Source organism: Hyla sarda, chromosome 2 (genome assembly GCF_029499605.1).
Source record: "Hyla sarda isolate aHylSar1 chromosome 2, aHylSar1.hap1, whole genome shotgun sequence".
Taxonomy (NCBI): domain Eukaryota; kingdom Metazoa; phylum Chordata; class Amphibia; order Anura; family Hylidae; genus Hyla; species Hyla sarda.
In genome coordinates, this window is record NC_079190.1 from 419,661,879 (window position 1) to 419,680,827 (window position 18,949).

The following is an 18,949-nucleotide window of genomic DNA, read 5'->3' on the forward strand; positions in this document are numbered from 1 at the left end:
AGTTTTCGTACAAGTGTGCCATGTCGACACTATACCAGAATGTAATACCGATAAAAGTCCAAACACTGGTTAGTCATAGTCTTAAAAAAGTAGATATTTTATCACGTGGGAACTAGTGTTTTTGTTTTATTATTTGTGACTCATTGACAAAGAAGTAATGTTTTTTCCATTCTAGTTATCACTTTTTTGTATCTAGTATATACCTGACATGTACAGTATATGGCAGCCCTTCAGAAGAAGGGATCGACCGATACTCTGTGGAGGTTACGGCCGATAGCCGATAACTTATACAGATATTCCGGTATAAGTTAACGGTTATTTATCCCCCCTCCCAGCGACACCGCTGCAGATCATTGATTTAAAGCGGGCGATTTAAATCAATGAACTGCAGCGGCTTTTGCGGTGCCAGAGACCACCGCTGCCACCCGCTTCTCTCCCCCTGCCTGTCCTGGGGTCCTGAGTCCTATCACCGCCAACCCACCACCACCGCACCCCCCCCCACCGCACCCCCCTGGCCAGAGACCGCTGCCGCCTGTTACCTGTTCCCGGGGTCCACACTTCTTCTGGCTCCTGCAGCGTCCTCCTGAGCTGTCACTGTGCGCACTGACGGTGACGTTGCATTGAAGACATCACTCGTCATTGCGCTGCGCAGCGCACAGCGTAACACAGGACGTGCAGGAGACCGAAATAGCGCGGACCCCGGGAACAGGTAATTATAAAACCGGGGATGGGGGAGGCAATGGGGCAGCGGCGGAGGCGGTCTCTGGCCAGGGCGGTGCGGTGGTGGGTGCGGCGCGGGACATTATCGGATTATAGGCAAGGTAATTGCAGATACCGATAACATCCAAACTCAATAATATCGGACCAACCGATAATCGGTCGATCCCTATTCAGTACATGTCATTTCACTGCACAAAGCCTAGTAGGATTTTCTGTCTTTTATTGCGTGGTCTGGTAGCATTTTCCCATTTAGACTGTTTAAATGAACACAGTACAGTGCATAGGATTCCATGGCAGAAGCAGTGTTTTATTACACCAGAACAAAAAATTATTTTATCACGTAAGTAACTCACACACTGGAAAACCAGCTTTGATGAGTTCCCCCCATTGTCCTGGGGGACAATAACTTGCTTCCTGGTTCCCAGCATAGTGTTCGACCCGTAGCATAGCACCTGCACTTTTCTGGAGAGTTAAAATGATCAGTCGGAGTGGAGTGCGACAATTACTGCTTTGGGAAATTTGGCAGGAAAAGGAAGGTGGGGGCTAAGTGAAAAGGAATGCCTTATACATACACATCTTTTCACACAGACATGCATATAAAAATCCTGTTTATAGTAGTGTCTTACCCAAACAACCAGTTTAGGTGCCATTGATGTTCATCCAGAATCGAAAGGAAATACTCAAGTGGTCAAAAAAGAAAAAAAAAAAAAAAAAAAACACTAAAACTGGACTACAGGGCAATAAAAAAAAAAAAAAAAAATAAGATGGATCCAGATTTCTGTTGCATCAGACTAATGGGAGGGTCAAAAAATGATGCAAGCAGCATTACTAGATGAACCAATATGTGGGCCAATCGTTGGTATGTCAAACCAATTATATCTACCATATTTTTTGCCCTATAGGACACACCGGCATATAAGACGCACTCAATTTTAAAGGTGCAAAATCTAGAAGAAAAAAAAAAAGATTCTGAACGCAACAGTGATCTTCAACCTGCGGACCTCCAGATGTTGCAAAACTACAACACTCAGCATGCCCGGACAGCTGTTGGCTGCCCGGGCATGCTGGGAGTTGTAGTTTTGCAACATCTGGAGATCCTCAGGTTGAAGACCACTGGTATAGGAGGTAATGCTCACGTGTCCCCGTCGCTCCGGACCAGTCACCGCTGCCCTGGATGTCGCTCCATCACTGTCGCCGCTTCCCCGTGGTGTCCCTGACGCTCCGGACGTCTTGTTCCCCGGGATCCACTCTCTCCGTCGCCGTCATCACGTCGCTACGCACGCCGCTCCTATTGGATGACATCGAAGGAGAGCGCCGGCCATGCAGGGGATCCCGGCACGGAGCAGACGCCGAGGAGGCAGGTAAGGTCCCTCCCGGTGTCCTGTAAGCTGTTCCGGATGCCGCGATTTCACCGCGGCGGTCCCAAACAGCCCGACTGAGCAGCCGGGTTAGTGTCACTTTCCCTTCAGACTCGGCGGTCAGCTTTGATCGCCGCATCTGAAGGGTTAATACAGGGCATCACCGAGATCGGTGATGTCCTGTATTAGCCGCGGGTCCCGCATGGACCGCTGCGATGGCCGCAGGGACCGCTGCGATAGGTGTGTGTATTCGCAGTATAAGACGCACTAACTTTTTCCCCCCCAAAAGTGCGTCTTATACAGCGAAATATATGGTAGTTTAGTTCATGTACAGCATAACTATAGAATCTAAGAGGAGGAGGAGGGGGGGGGGGGGGGGTTAGGGGGGAATGTATCTACTACTCAATGGCCCTGATTTACTATTGTAAACCTGACCTATTTTGTCAAGTTGTGCACCAAAATGTGTCGCACTGCACCACAAATCGCGCCAGAATTTTAAAAAACACGATCAACTCTCTGTGTTACTTAGGAAACCTGAAGAGGGGTGTTGCCACTGGGAAAGGCGGTGTGTTCATGACATTTTTGAAAAATCACAACATACTTACTAGTGTTTCCATAGAAATTTCCAACATATTTGAGTTCTGGAAAACCCCACAGCTCAGAGCAGAACATAGGGAAAAGTGCAAAATGTAGGGAAACCTCAGTAAAAAAAAAAAAAAAAAAAAAAAGTAAAAAAAATTTAAATACCTGTGGGGAATCAAAGCCCACAAAGAACACTACACTCCACTCTTAGTAAATCAGGGCCAATATGTATTATTTACCTAACAGCTAAATCCACCCTCACAGATAGGAATTGCCAGCCTGTGACATTGTGGATAGCCTGGATCAAGGATTCCACAATGTCATATTTGCCTTGCAGAGCTATAACATCAGTTTTATTAGGACACTATAACACATTGCAATTCAACAATAGCCTACAAGCCAAGGTTAATGTCTGATAACTGCTCGCATAACTATGAAGTCATTAAAGGGGAACTCCAGTGGAAACAAGTGGAAAACAAAGGTTTTCAAATCAACTGGTGCCAGAAAGTTGAACAGATTTCTAAATGACTTCTATTAAAAAATATTAATCCGTCCAGTACTTATCAGCTGCTGTGTAATACAGAAAGTTATGCAGTTCTTTTCAGTCTGACCACAGTGCTAGTGCTTGGTGGCATGACCACAAATGCATTTCACAGTATTTTTGTTATGGTGGTTCCACGGTATTTAACGTTACAGCCTGGCCCCCGTACAGAGAGATCGCAGGGGGCCCCAGCGGTCGGACCCCCTGCGATCTCAAACTTATCCCCTATCCTTAGGATAGGGGATACCTTTTTCACCACTGGACTACCCCTTTAACAAACAGTAGCATCACTTCACACACCTAATACTGAAAACCATCGAAGCACTACCCTTTTTGCACAGATCAAGCACGGACTTCACCTTTAAATACAAAGATACAAAAACTAACAAAAACCAGGTCAACAATGGCGAAGATCAGTCTGGAAATGAATTATTATTCTCTGTCAAGCTTTCAGGTAATTGTTACAAAATGGACAATGAGGGAGATTTATCAAAACCTGTCCAGAGGAAAAGTTGCCCAGTTGCCCATAGCAACCAATCAGATCACTTCTTTCATTTTTAACAAGGCCTCTGCAAAATGAAAGAAGCGATCTGATTGGTTGCTATGGGCAACTGGGCAACTCTTCCTCTGCACGGGTTTTGATAAATTTCCCCCAATGTCCTTGGGGTTGCCTCATGTCAGAGCAAATCTGCATATTTATTTCTGTAACATAAAAGTGAGCTCTAGTTTTTACGCTGCATTCCCAAACATGAAAGAGAAATCTTTAAACTATTATGACTTGGTAATAACAGTGCATTAAGAACAGATTTTAACCGCACAATAGAGAATGGTTCCACAAGGATGAGAATTAGGAATAGTATCAGCCACTGAATCCAACATACACGCATCTGTGACTACATGATCCTCAAATGTTTACAGCCAGTGGTTCATGGATTGCATTTATTACTGATAATGAGAAATATTCTACTAAACATAGATTTATTTTGAGACATTTATATAGGGCTGGGCAGTATACCGGTTCATGCCGAATACCGACATTTTTGTGTTGCACGATATGAATTTTAACCCATACCGCAATACCGGTTTGGCCCCTCCCCCTCGGGAATGAATGAATCAGCCCAGAGCTGCACTGTCCCCACGTCGGGGAACTAATCATATGTGACCTGCGACCGCTGTTCTGCCCCCCAATTAATTAATAGCCCAGCCCTGTGCTATCCCCATCAGGGTACTAATCACATGTCACCCGCATACACTGCCCTCCTCGTCCTGTTTGTTGCAGCCACCGGCGCTGACACTCTATACCAGTGGTCTCCAACCTGCGGACCTCCAGATGTTGCAAACCTACAACTCCCAGCATGCCCGGACAGCCGTTGGCTGTCCGGGCATGCTGGGAGTTGTAGTTTTAAAACATCTGGAGGTCCGCAGGTTGAATACCACTGTTAAATCAGACATTGACAAGCGGTGAGGATGAAGAGGGTGGTGTGGGATGATGATGAAGGGGGGGGATGATGACAGGGTAATGATGAAGGGGGGGATGATGACAGGGTAATGATGAAGGGGAGGATGATGACAGGGTAATAATGAAGGGGGGGATGATGACAGGGTAATGATGAAGGGGGGGATGATGAAGGGGGGATGATGACAGGGTGATGATGATGAAGGGGGGATGATGACAGGGTGATGATGATGAGGGTGTTAATGATGGGGGTCTGGATGATGACAGGGGGGATTATGTATTTCCCACCCTAGGCTTATACTCGAGTCAATAACTTTTCCTGGGTTTTTGGGGTGAAATTAGGGGCCTCGGCTTATATTCGGGTCGGCTTATACTCGAGTATATACAGTAACTCTTCATCAGGGTACTAATCACATGTCACCTGCATGCGCTGCCCTCCTCGTCCTGTTTGTTGCGGCCACCAGCGTTGACACTCTATACCAGTGGTCTCCAACCTGCGGACCTCCAGATGCTGCAAAACTACAACTCCCAGCATGCCCGGACAGCCGTTGGCTGTCTGGACATGCTGGGAGTTGTAGTTTTGCAACATCTGTAGGTCCGCAGGTTAGAGACCACTGCTCTATACTGTGCGGTATCCCTATGCCCGGGCTGCAAGAAACAAAAACAAAAAAACTCTCACCTCTCTTTTGCAGCCCGGGCATAGGGATACCGCACAGTATAGAGTGCCAGCGCCGGCGGCCGCAACAAACAGGACGAGGAGGGCAGCGCATGCGGGTGACATATGTGAATAGTACCCTGATGGGGAAGTGGGCTGATAATTAATATGGGGGGGGGGGGGGGGCTAGGAAATACCGTTCTATACCGTGGAACGGCCAAAAGTTTAAAAAATACCGTGATACACTAATTTGGTCATACCGCCCAGCCCTACATTTATATGTTAATTATAGTATCTGCCTTTTTCAAACCATCAGTAAGGTCTCTAGAAAAGAATGTTACGGACCACAAAGAAGCATAGGGACAAACACCCTGTTTATGCTGTGTCTATTACCAGAATATCACAATTCTTTTGAGCATTTTTGCTATATGGGACTTTGTAGACTTTTCCCTGATTTCTGCTTTGAGGGTTGCAAAGCACCATGAGGAGGATACACTCAAGAAAATGATATTGAAGTAAGCTTAGAATACTTCTTTTTTTTAGATAATAGAATTATGGGTTTCATCCTGGATCCCTTGCTACAAAAAGGATGCCTCCGGAGGACCACCAGTATGTGCTAACCAAGGTGCAAAGAAGTTTTTAAAGGGGTATTCTAGGCAAAAACTTTTTTTATATATCAACTGGCTGTGGAAAGTTAAACAGATTTGTAAATTACTTCTATTAAAAAATCTTAATCCTTCCAATAGTTATTAGTTTCTTAAGTTTTCTGTCTAACTGCTCAATGATGATGTCACGTCCTGGGAGCTGTGCATGATGGGAGAATATCCCCATAGGAACTGCACAGCTCCCGGGACGTGAGTCATCAGAGAGCAGTTAGACAGAAAACAGCAACTCAACTTCAGAAGCTAATAACTATTGGAAGGATTAAGATTTTTTTTTATAGAAGTCATTTACAAATCTGTTTAACTTTCCACAGCCAGTTGATATATATATAAAAAAAAAAAAAGTTTTGGCCTGGAATACCCCTTTAACCAAACCAAAACATAATTGACCAGTTCATGCATATTCTAAATATTCTTGAATATTTATTAAGGGGGTATATTCCAGGAATTTTCTTTATTTGACTATGCTACAGGGGCTGTAAAGTTAGTGTAGTTCATAATATAGTGTCTGTACCTGTGTGTGACGGTTTTCTCACAATTCTTATGTGATTTTCGCCCCATTATTTATTTTTAACAGCATACAAAATTACTCATGTCTCGGGATTTCCCAAGTTGCAGTGCGTCGAGACCTGACATCACTAGTCAGTTGTGCAAAGGGAGCCAGTCCTGCTTCAATGGGTGGAGCAACAGAGAGATAATTTTGCAACAGCTGTAGGCACCCTGATTAGAAAACACTAATATTTTGAGCTTATTTGTGCTGCAGTGGGTGGGGTGGCTGATGTGTGGGAAGGAGGAATGAAACTTCAGACTTACAAGCATGGAGCTATGGGATGTGTAGTTTAAGAGAGCAAACTCCAACAGGAAATGCCAGATAGCCTGGCAGGTATGTACTAAAATCACCTTATGGTGGATAGCCCCTTTAAAGTCATTAGAACTGACTTGGAACTAAAGAGATGGTATTGTTCTTGGCTTCGGCAATTGCTTGATCAACACCCACCTTGAAGTCTGGCTACAGACTGGCTTGGATCATTGGAATGCTCATTACATTAGTTTTCCTCTTTGGTAGACTCCATAAGAGAAGCTGTCTCTACTTGGGTATTCACATGGCCAGGGATACCGTAAGTAGAATAAAGCAAAGGTTTGTTATTCAAATGTTGATAGAGTTTATGTAGGGAAATAAGCATAACGGTTGAAGAAAAAGGAATCCTTTATCGACATATATTTCATTAAAAAAGCTTCATCCAGAACAGATTCCTCTTTGTCTGAACAGGTCTGCAGGTTGTACCATAACATAATTCAATTCATTGCTCTGGTGAAACTCAATCGTCATACAGTATTCATGTGCATGAGATGACTTCGAGGCATGTTTGATCAAATTTAATCCATTTTGGCACATGAACATTACCATAAGAGGGCAATTACATAGGGGGGTCAAGAGGTGTTTATACACATTTATTGTGCAGGTCACCATAGTAGACATGGAATACTTAAACAAGGCAAAGAAAGCGTGAAGTAATTGTACAGTGAGAATAGGCAATAGCGTAAGAAGCAGACAGAGCCAATAATTACATATTTTATTCCGAAGACCAGTCCAATTTGTGGTATATTTATTTTTCATAGACTGTTAGATTCAAATCGAAAAGCTAATAAAGACAAGCCAAGCACTATATATAGAGTTAGTTTTATACATTGACCTAGAACAAAAACGCAAAGGAACCACTCAATAAGAGACCTGGGTGGTACGGTAGGGAGTCATGTTAGGTCCAAAGTGCTGGTGGCTCTGGAGCCTTATTTCTGGGAATTTTGCCAAAATGACAAACAAAACCATAATTTAAGTGCTCTATAATGGGCTGTAAAAAAATATTTCTCATGCATTACTGGCAGCTCCTCAGCATGCCACTTGGGAAAAAAAATTCCTGCCACACAAGGTCTAATGTGGGCCACACATTTATCCATCAGCGTGCTGTATGCTAGAGTACTTGTGAAGCCTTTGTTAACCCTGGCAACAAACCTTAAATGTAAGCTGATAAAATATGAGAAATAGCCTTGTAACAATCATAAAAGCATGTTCGAGTACTATTAAATTCATGAAACTGCATAGTGGAAGGAAAATTCCTATGCAATAGACTACTTGATGTTTAAAGAAGTGTTCAAAGATTCTAGAGTGAAACTTCAAGGGGTTTTCCACTATTCTTCTTTATTCTGAGGAAGGATATTGGTTCCGGCAGACCCCAGTATATAAAATACCATCAGTTACTAAAATCCCTTTTATATCTCACAAAAGCAGCCAGCAGAAAAATACCATGCTGTAACAATCAATACAGGGAGCACCAAACTTTTATACTATGCAGCTAAAGAACATAGAGTAATGGAATTCTGCACAGAGATTCCGCAGCAGTAGAGTTCCGTTGAATTCAATGGGATTCTACTGCACTGTGCACACCTCGGAATTTCCGCGGCAAATGTTTCTGGCTTGGAAATTCTGATTCCAGTGTCCGCAAAAAGAATGAACATGCCCACTCTATTTGCGGACGGCATTGTAGTCTATGAAACAGAGCATTTCTGTGCTGTCTTAGCACCGGCATGTTATGCCGACGCCCGCAGTCTGCGGAATGTCCGCACTGAGATTTTCTAAGCGGACATTCAGATGTCTGAACATATCGTTAGGCTTTCTTTACAGTGGTCATTAAACTGGAAGGGTACATACAGGATTTGTAACGGACACACATACAGGATTTGTAACCGACCATTAGAATCTGTGCTCAGTCATTTAGTTTACATTGAAATCTTCATTAGAAAACCCTGTGCATCAAATCCTGAGCATCACATCTGTGTACGTGTGAACATACCCTAAGGCTTGCATTGCTTTTACACAATTAGTTTTCTGTGCTCTTCAATTTGACACGCATGCAACGCTTCTCGTTTTCTGTCCTTGTTTATTCCCTCCAGCTCTGCCTTGAATGGTGCGCATTTGGTCCCGTTTTCCCATGGTCCCCATAACAGGAAATTAAAGGAGTCACTGGTTGGTAAGTAGTCATTATCCTTCCCGATATTCCATCAAAATTTCTTTAAAACTAAAGTTACATTTTTGTAAATATATCTTTATGTATAACATCAGCTTTTTTATGGCCATGGCTGCCTTTTGTATTTAAAGTTTTTTTTTTTTTTGGGACTATAGGATTGATGGCCTATCCACAGGATATGCTAACAATTGGTTATAATTGGAATACTGACACTTGGTACACCTGCCGACTGGCTGTTCAGCGCCCTAGACAATACAATGAACGGAAGTCCTGCATGGCGTATTGTATAGTGGCAGCACCAAGTAACTGTAGCTGAGTCCCCACTAAAATATAAGACGCTCTCCGATGGAAGACACGCTGGCACTGCCGGGATTACCTCTGCAAGGACAGGTGAGTTCAGGACCTCAGACCCCCGTTATTGGCTGCACTCCGTGATGACGGTGCAGGTGCAGCTGAAGTGAGGAAGCTCAGCACTCCAAATAGCAAAAACGAAGAAGTAGTTGCAGCACACGTCCAATCTTTTAACAGCTTTATTTGGCAGGTACAACGGGATACATGCGACAATTGTTTCGCTATAACAATAGCTTTTTCACAGCCCTCTGTGAAAAGCTATTGTTCTAGCGAAACAATTGTCGCCTGTATCCTGTTGTACCTGCCAAATAAAGCTGTTAAAAGATTGGACGTGTGCTGCAACTACTTCTTCGTTTTTACTAAAATAAAAGAGCTGAGCTGCAGCGCCCATCAATCCTATAGTCCCTGAAAAAAAAACCTTAAAAAAGAAGGGGAAAATGGATTGGTCATATGAATCATGGATTCTTTAAAAACAGAGCCTTGTTGCCAGTGAAAAGAAGATACTAACAAGGGATAGGCATCCTTGGCCCAATAGAACATATAACTGGATATAGCATTATAACTCCTTTCAGATTTTGCCCTTAAAGGGGTACTCCGGAGAAAAACTTTTTTTTTTTTTTTTTTTTTTTTTTATCAACTGGTGCCAGAAAGTTAAACAGGTTTGTAAATTACTTCTATTAAAAAATCTTAATCCTTCCTGTACTTATTAGCTGCTGAATACTACAGTGGAAATTCTTTTCCGTTTGAAACACAGAGCTGTCTGCTGAATCACGAGCACAGTGCTCTCTGCTGACATCTCTGTCCATTTTTAGGAACTGTCCAGGGTAAAAGGAAATCCCCATAGCAAACATATGCTGTTCTGGACAGTTCCTAAAATGGACAGAGATGTCAGCAGAGAGCACTGTGCTCGTGATGTCAGCAGACAGTTCTGTGTTTCAAAAATAAAAGAATTTTCGCTGTAGTATTCAGCAGCTAATAAGTACAGGAAGGATTAAGATTTTTTTAATAGAAGTAATTTACAAATCTGTTTAACTTTCTGGCACCAGTTGATTTAAAAAAACAAAAAAAAGTTTTTCACCGGAGTACCCCTTTAAAAAAAAAAAAAAATATGCAGCATGCAACCAAATGGGCACCCCTAATCTGTACCCATTTACCAGATTGTACCAAATTTCCCCATATGTAATGTATACTAGAAGTTACAACATAGCTGCTCTTTAGAACTGAACGCCTCCTGTCTCTTTGAAGTTCCGTCTATGAATAGCTGTCAAAAGCAACAATCCGCTTTACAGCACAATGCATTTAATATATGACAGATGAAAGAAAATAAAACCAGACTGTGCTATAAACTCCTGTGCTCAGACACACACATGGAATACCTGTTTTTAGTTTCCCAGCAAGATGGGTTCTAGCATCAGATTTGAGAGTGATGACTTAATGACAGGACCGGTGTTTTATACATCCCGGCAGCGTTGGCATTGTAAATCTATGTTGAGCCACACAGCTGAAAAATAAGTTGGATTGTAAAATGAAAACAACCAACTTTTCAACTCAAATAATGTTTTCCTATTAAATCGCTGACACTTCCACATGTCAGATAATACAAGGAGCTCAGTGTCTCGGCTTTGATCAGGTCCTGTCAAGCTTCTCATTAGGTAGCATCAGTCACTGTTCCAAGAGATGCATAAAGAAAAGGGGGAGGAAGGAAGACATAACCACTTCAAAGTGTCCGCACTCTAAACATTTCGCTCCAGAGAAAACGTGATTTTCTAAAATTCTGATGTTCCAATTATAGTCCTGTGATAGTCTGTCAGGAAAGGAAAAGCAGATGTACAAGAAGCCAAGTGTTCCATAATGATCACAAGTCTAAACGTACGGAGTTTAAATCATTACCAATACAACCGATGAAAGTAATCCCGAGGAGGAACCAATTTCCGCAGCTTACGATATGTACACGTTGTGTATTAAACGGAGGACGCATGTTCTGGACGTTTCTTAGATTGTAACCACTCATGAACTGGAAATATCTGGCATGATCCAATGTGTTTGGACACCATGAATTCAACGCGGATAAAATTAGTTAATGTAATTTTAAAAATAATCAAAATACCTGCAAAAAGAGTGTAGAATATATGACTAAAAAAACGGTCATCTTAACAGCAATTGGTTCATGGATTTAATCAGTCTGAACGATAGAAGGCAACACAATATATAATTCTTAGGACTGCATCAATAGGTCAAGTTAAAAAGAAGAGGGTCTGCTACTTTGAGGCCATGTTCACATGGCGGAATTTCCGTGCAAAATCTATTCTTTCTGTGGGGTCCACAAGGAAATGCATTGCCATCTATGTAACAGCGCATTTCCAAGCTGTCCTAGCATATTCTGCCGGCGCTTCGGTGTCTGCGGAATGCCTGCACGGAATTTTTTTGGGTGGACATTCCACCATGTGAACATAGTCTAACAGTACCTCTCATATATGGAATGTGTCTGGTATTGCAACGCCTATAAGTGAACGGATACGGGTCATGGACAAAAATAGCACTGTTTCAAGAAAAATATTCATTATTCTAATACAGCAATGTCAAGCGCCTTCTTTTTTCCAACAATACATAAAGTAAAAGTTCATGAATCAACAAGAAAAATCCTCTGCCTTGTGAGGATCTAAACCAATCTTCAAAAAGAAAGTAGTAATAATCCCCAGTTGGGTGTATTTCCTATTGCTGTGGATATAATGACAGATAAACATAATTGAGTTCAGATTTGCACCCACCTCAACATGCTGGCATGTCTGAATAAGCTTGGCTAACAGCATTTCCATCTCGGTGTTTCTTTTGATGAGGCTGGTAAGGTTGCTTTCCAGGCTTTGCTGTAAAATACCAAAACATAGGAGTTACCACTTCGGAATATGTTATGTGTAGACTTCAGCAGCACACAAGAAACATTTAAGTTCAAGTTCCTTGTCATGTAACAAAGCTTCAGACATTTCACAGAAACATGTAGTTGCAGGAGACAGCCCTATAGACTTATATTAGTGCCCATCACCTGCAACTGAATGGAGATAGCAGGAGTGAAGTACACAACCGCATGCTCCTCCCCACTCATTTAAAGGAGTACTCTGGCAAAAAAAAAACGTATCCCGTATCCACAAGATAGGGTCTGACCACTGGGGCCACCTGTGTTCACCGAGATGGGACCCCGGTGCTCTCAGTGAGGAGCGTTTGTAGTCTACCTGTAGATGCCATGCACTCCATTCATTTCTATGGGAGCGTCAATGATGCCCGAAAGCTGTACTTGGGTCTTTTCCGTGCTCCCATAGGAATGAAAGGAGCATGTGCCGTCTGCAGCATGCGCTCCTCACTGAGCGCCATGTCCTGTCCCGGTAATCGCAGGGGGTCCAACCGCTGGGGGCTACTTATCCCTTATCCTGTGGATAGGGGATAACTTATTTTTCGCCGAGATCTCCTTTAATGGTTGGTGGGGGTCTGAATACACAGACTGACCAATCAAAGCCTTTAACATGTCTCTGTGAAATGTCTAGTTTTGTTAAATGAGAGGGAACCTTTAAAGGGAATCTATCACAAACTTTATGCTGTCCTATCTGAGGGGAACATACAGTAGGGGTGGTAGACACTAATTCCAGCACTAGTTTTCAGAGAATCAGAGTTAATCTACTGTAGAGCGAGCTGAGAGTATCAGTCACCCAATTATGAATGCATGATCTGTACTCAGATTTGTGAGCTGCTGCTTCTCGCACCCTCCTAACACTAATTGACAGCTTTCTGCCTAGGCGTATTGCTGTAGCTAATCTCCTAACCTACATAACTTACCTGTTTAACCATATCTAAAAGGGTTTTTTGCTGACCAGTAGCAGGCAATGGCTGGAAAACAGCGTCACCCCTCTACTCGGTTCCAGTGTAATGCCACTCTTGTTTTGGGAAGCCTGGCGGATGTACCATCATGACAACCCTGTAACCTAAGCCCTGGATGAAGCCAATCATTGGCCTTATTTGGATTTCTACAAATCTGTCTGTGTATTTTTTTTTAGTAAATAAATGAAAGTAAAAGCTTGTTTCAGTAAGGGTGTTTTTTTTTTTAAATGCAGTTATTGAAGCCAACACCAAGAATGGAGGATAAATGGAGAATACAAATAAAGGAATCACTGAGACTTTCCTTTTCAATCGATTTTTGTCTTTGGATTCAAAGACTGTATCTTATAACCTGAACATGAGAACACACCCAAAGGACAGTATACAAATTATCGTATGATTCAGGTTAGTAATGATACATTTATAAATCCTGTACATAATGTTTTGCAAGCATGGCAGAAAAAAAAATATTTAATATTGGCTCTGTTCACACTAGCATCATACACACCCCAACAAAACCTCACAGATCCCTATTACTCCTAATAAGGTTCTCCGTGTTTCCCATACCATGCATTCTGGTGTTCTTGGTGGCAAGAATAGCGCCGTAGCCTGTGCTGCCTATTTTTGCCGCTAAATCATTTTACATAGAACATTTTGATAGTAAAAAGCAGATCCATAAATCACTTTTATACGTCCTGCAGGAAGGAATTCCATTTTACGATAGGAGACGACACAGGATACTTAAATATAAACGACCCACTTTTCCTTTAATACCGCACTGTGACAGATCATGAAATCTATTGCATATTATAATATTGCGTGTCATAACATTATTACCCCTGTCAGGCGAACATGCAAAATGAAAAGCCAAATTTATAATGTCTGAGAGCAGGTTATAAAACAATAACGTGAGAGAAGTAATTGTCTACTCCTTTCATTACACGTCTTCCATAAAAAGGAGACATAATAAAAAAATATTGAAAAAAAAAGCAGTAAAATGTTCTCAGCTTACCTGGTCCTTGCTGCGAGCAAGTCTAATTCAAGTATATTAGGGAATTATTGGTAATTCAGCTTACTTGTATTTTAGCCACTTTAAGATATTAAGTGAATACCGTATATACTCGAGTATAAGCCGAGTTTTTCAGCACAATTTTTCGTGCTGAAAACACCCCCCCTCGGCTTATACTCGAGTGAAATCTCCGCCTGTCAATCCCTTTCAGTAGTCTTCACCCTGCGGACCTCCAGATGTTGCAAAACTACAACTCCCAGCATGCCCGGACAGCTATCGACTGTCCGGGCATGCTGGGAGTTGTAGTTTTGCAACATCTGGAGGTACACAGGTTGAAGACCACGGGCCTTCGTCATCATCCAGACCCCCCCCCCTTAGTTTTCTACTCACCTCCCCTCCGTGGGAAGAAAGGGTGAGCTGGTACGGGCCATCTATGCTGCAGGGACCGTCCGGTGGGGAGGGTTAGTCATTCGGGGCTGTCCTCTTCTCCGCTCCGGACTAGTGACGTTACCTTGATGACAACGCACAGGAAAGTCCCTGCGCATGAACGTCTCAGTGCGTCGTCGTCAAGGCAACGTCACTATTCCGGGGCCGGGCCCGGAGCGGAGAAGAGGGCCTCCCGGTGACAATGGACAGCCCGTAACGACTAACCCTCCCCACCGGACAGTCCCTGTAGCATAGATGGCCCGTACCAGCTCACCCTTCCTTCCCACCGAGGGGAGGAGAGTAGAAAACTTAAGGGGTGGGTCTGGATAATGACAAAGGCCGCAGTGGTCTTCAACCTGTGGAGCTTCAGATGTTTCAAAACTACAACTCCCAGCATGCCCGGACAGACGATGGCTGTCCGGGCATGCTGGGAGTTGTAGTTTTGCAACATGTGGAGGTCCGCAGATTGAAGACCACTGAAGGGATTGACAAGCGGTGATGATGAAGGGGGGTGATGATGACGGGGGGTGATGATGACGGGGGGTGATGATGACGGGGGGTGATGATGACGGGGGGTGATGATGACGGGGGGTGATGATGACGGGGGGTGATGATGACGGGGGGTGATGATGACGGGGGGTGATGATGACGGGGGGTGATGATGACGGGGGGTGATGATGACGGGGGGTGATGATGACGGGGGGTGATGATGACGGGGGGTGATGATGACGGGGGGTGATGATGACGGGGGGTGATGATGACGGGGGGTGATGATGACGGGGGGTGATGATGACGGGGGTGATGATGACGGGGGTGATGATGACGGGGGTGATGATGACGGGGGTGATGATGACGGGGGGGGTGTTAATGACGGGGATATGGATGATGACAGGGGGGGGGATGATGTATTTCCCACCCTAGGCTTATAGTCGAGTCAATAACTTTTCCTGGGTTTTAGGGGTAAAATTAGGAGCCTCGGCTTATATTCGGGTCGGATTATACTCTAGTATATACGGTATGTCATATGGGCTGTAGACATGGGCGATTAAAGCTCCAACATCTCCTAAAATCACCTCCTTTCCATTTTCAAGTACATTTTATGTCTTATAGTACATTAAACTCATTTTTATGAAATGTTATAAACATCTTCAACCTCAACTCTCACAGTGAGATATGAAAATTAATTTTCCTGTAAATATATCAATAAAAATATTTCTATACTAAATGGAGAAAAAAATAAATGAATGAATAAATAAATGGCAATTAAAACAACAAATATATCAATGTGTGCATATAGAAAAAACACAGCACTATGCCTCCAGTCACAGACCCAGGGATATTTTTTACCTGGAAAAAAAAAAAAAAAAAATGTAGAACACCATAATGTCTCTTGCGATGTATTAAACTAAGATTCAGCATTTCATAAACCTGAGACTTATTCTCCTGGGAAAATAAGGTTGTGGTTTATGCTGTTTATTGGGATTTAACAACCACATAATACTCCTAAAAGTGGTGCGGTAAGCAAAATAATTGTATAATAAACCAGTCTGTCTTTCACCATATACTACACAAGGTTATGGGAGGTTTCGCAGACAGACTGCGGTCTTGGTGCCACAGATAAAGGTGACAAGGTTGACCTTGAGTTAACCCTATTCTAGTTGACAGATTCAACATGTCATAAAATAGACAATAGAAGGTCTGTCATAAAATCTCCAGAACAACTAGATAAGGATACTACTAGCAAAGGCTCCACTTTGGCATGCAGTCTAAAGAACTTTATACCTATGCACACATTGGATATGTAGATTGGAGCTAAGTAGTACTGTTACATTATCTGTAGTACTAATACTGCCTAATCTTCCTACATAGGGAGGTGAGAAGGCCCCGTCACAACAGAAAAATGGGGTACCTATCTTGGTATATGTATCAATCAATGGTTCATTCAGCTTCTTTCTCATAGCTCAACCGCCTAAATCATATATATGTCATCGGGTCAACCTATTCTAAAATTGGTTGCTTATTAAAAAAAATTTAATTTAGACAATTATTAAAACATACCTCCTCTATCAAAAGTTTTTAAAACAAAACTGGCTGGTTTTGTTCAATTAACCCTTCAGAGTGGTGACATTTTGAAAGTCCCCTCCATAGTGTACAGCTATTTCTCATTCTTGCCATTTCATGGTGTGAGACCAGAGCTGGCCTGTTTACCAGTAGTACACAAACAGGTACTTCCTCCTGTAGTTGTCTGACCAATCACAGTACAGCACCTACTCCTTACTGCTATGACAATTGCATAATACTGGTGAATGTACAATGGACTGAAGAGGATGCCACTGTACTTGGGAAGATGGTATGTGGGGGGGAAAGGGGTTACTAAAGCTATGTTAGTAACTGCTGCTTCTGGGATAATATGGAAGCCTTAATTTATCTTTCAGGCAGAGCTTTGATTCTTCCGGCCAGAACGACATGGTCACAGTTTGCATGCACACAGGTACACAGCTCAGGCTCGCTTTTCCCTTTCTCCCTCTCTCTTGCACACAGCAGTAGCTAGGCTTTACTTGCTGTCTTTGTTACTTCTGCTAACAACAAGCAGTGGACAACAGATTGCTAGGAAGGAAGACCCCTAGTGGCCAAGATGTCAGAGAAGTTTTTCTGCCACAAGGAGTCATTTTGTTAAATAAAGTGATTCTATGGTAATCTAGTAGACCATTGGAGCGAAGGAAGTGACAACCTATAACTGTGAGCTTCATCACCATACTGGGTATTGAATATAAAGTGTAACTTCTAAAACATGTGGTCTGTATATTGTCATAAAGTTTGTGCAACGGCCATAATCCTACAGTATGTAGAATTATAGTAATTGCAAATATTGTAGAGATATAGATAAGAGTTACATGTCAATAGCAAATCATCACACTCATAGCCAACACCAAAAAGGATAACCAAATTGGAAAGCCAATGAGTGACTCCAACCAGTCACACACTGTATTTCAGTTAGAATTTCTTTTACAATGTATATCCTTTTGGTTCTCAGGTTCATTATTATTAAGAGATTTAAACTTCATACAATACAGAGTTCAAGTTTCCATATTTAAACCCAGAACACAAACTCTAGTATTGGGACATTTAATTTGGCATACAGTTGGTTACAACTACAATATGTAAGCAAATGTTTCTTCCAACAAGTGTAGAGCGATGTTGTCATACCACACAGCCTGAGGGAGGAATGTCATAAATCCCCGAAATGCTCAGTCATCCTGTGGTCCACAGAGAATTATGCCACTGGCTGTAATTCTCACTTCCTAATGCTATGAAATGCCAGTGGCGTCTGTCTCCAGCTATTGATAAGATACCACAACTCTAAGAACAACCACTGACCATTTTAGTACATATTCCACAACAGAGGATGAGCAAAGGGTTTCCTGGCATTAAAGAGATGTATGGAATTTACTCTGAATGCCATGTAGCTACAGTACTCACCACATCTTATCTTAGCTATAACTATCTCAACAAAGCAGTTATAATGGAGAAACAAACTGTCGAAGACTTTGATAAATGCCACTGTATAGGTATACAGTGGGGACCAAAAGTTTGGGCACCCCAGGTAAAAATTTGTATTAATGTGCATAAAGAAGCCAAGGAAAGATGGAAAAATCTCCAAAAGGCATCAAATTACAGAATAGACGTTCTTATAATATGTCAACAAAAGTTAGATTTTATTTCCATCATTTACACTTTCAAAATAACAGAAAACAAAAAAATGGCATCTGCAAAAGTTTGGGCACCCTGCAGAGTTAATATCTTGTACTGCCCCCTTTGGCAAGTATCACAGCTTGTAAAGGCTTTTTTGTAGCCAGCCAAGAGTCTTTCAATTCTTGTTTGAGGTATCTTTGCCCATTCTTCCTTACAAAAGTCTTCCCGTTCTTTGAGATTTCTGGGCTGTCTGTCACGCACTGCTTTTTTAAGGTCTATCCATAGATTTTCAATCACATAGCTATTGAAAAAGAGACCGAAGCGTGTCTCGAAACGAGTCTAGCCCACCCACCTTATACCAGCAGTCTGATACAGACACCTTGATCAAAAGCCAGGAACGCACTTTACGATTTGCAACCGCTGGAGACCCTAGGACTGGGGCCCACTGCAATACGTGCGCATCAGCACACGAGAACACTGCCAGTATCCATTGCCAGCATCCACTGCTGATCCTCTATTTTACCACCGCTTCCGTGGACACCCGCTCAGCCCGGACAGTTTCCATCGGCCGGACGCCAGCCGTGCCAGTCCGGCATCACGGGATCCCAC

At 42.7% G+C, this 18,949-nt stretch overlaps 1 protein-coding gene across 5 annotated transcripts in view; it reads right to left on the reverse strand.

Annotated features, from left to right (window-relative positions):
* Positions 1-18,949, reverse strand: part of MID1 (midline 1) — a 465,347-nt gene that overhangs the window by 74,190 nt on the left and 372,208 nt on the right. For all 5 annotated transcript variants that reach the window (XM_056558892.1, XM_056558888.1, XM_056558890.1 and 2 more), the window contains exon 3: positions 12,117-12,212. In XM_056558892.1, coding sequence (XP_056414867.1) covers positions 12,117-12,212 — 96 coding nt within the window. The remainder of the gene's footprint in view (positions 1-12,116; positions 12,213-18,949) is intronic.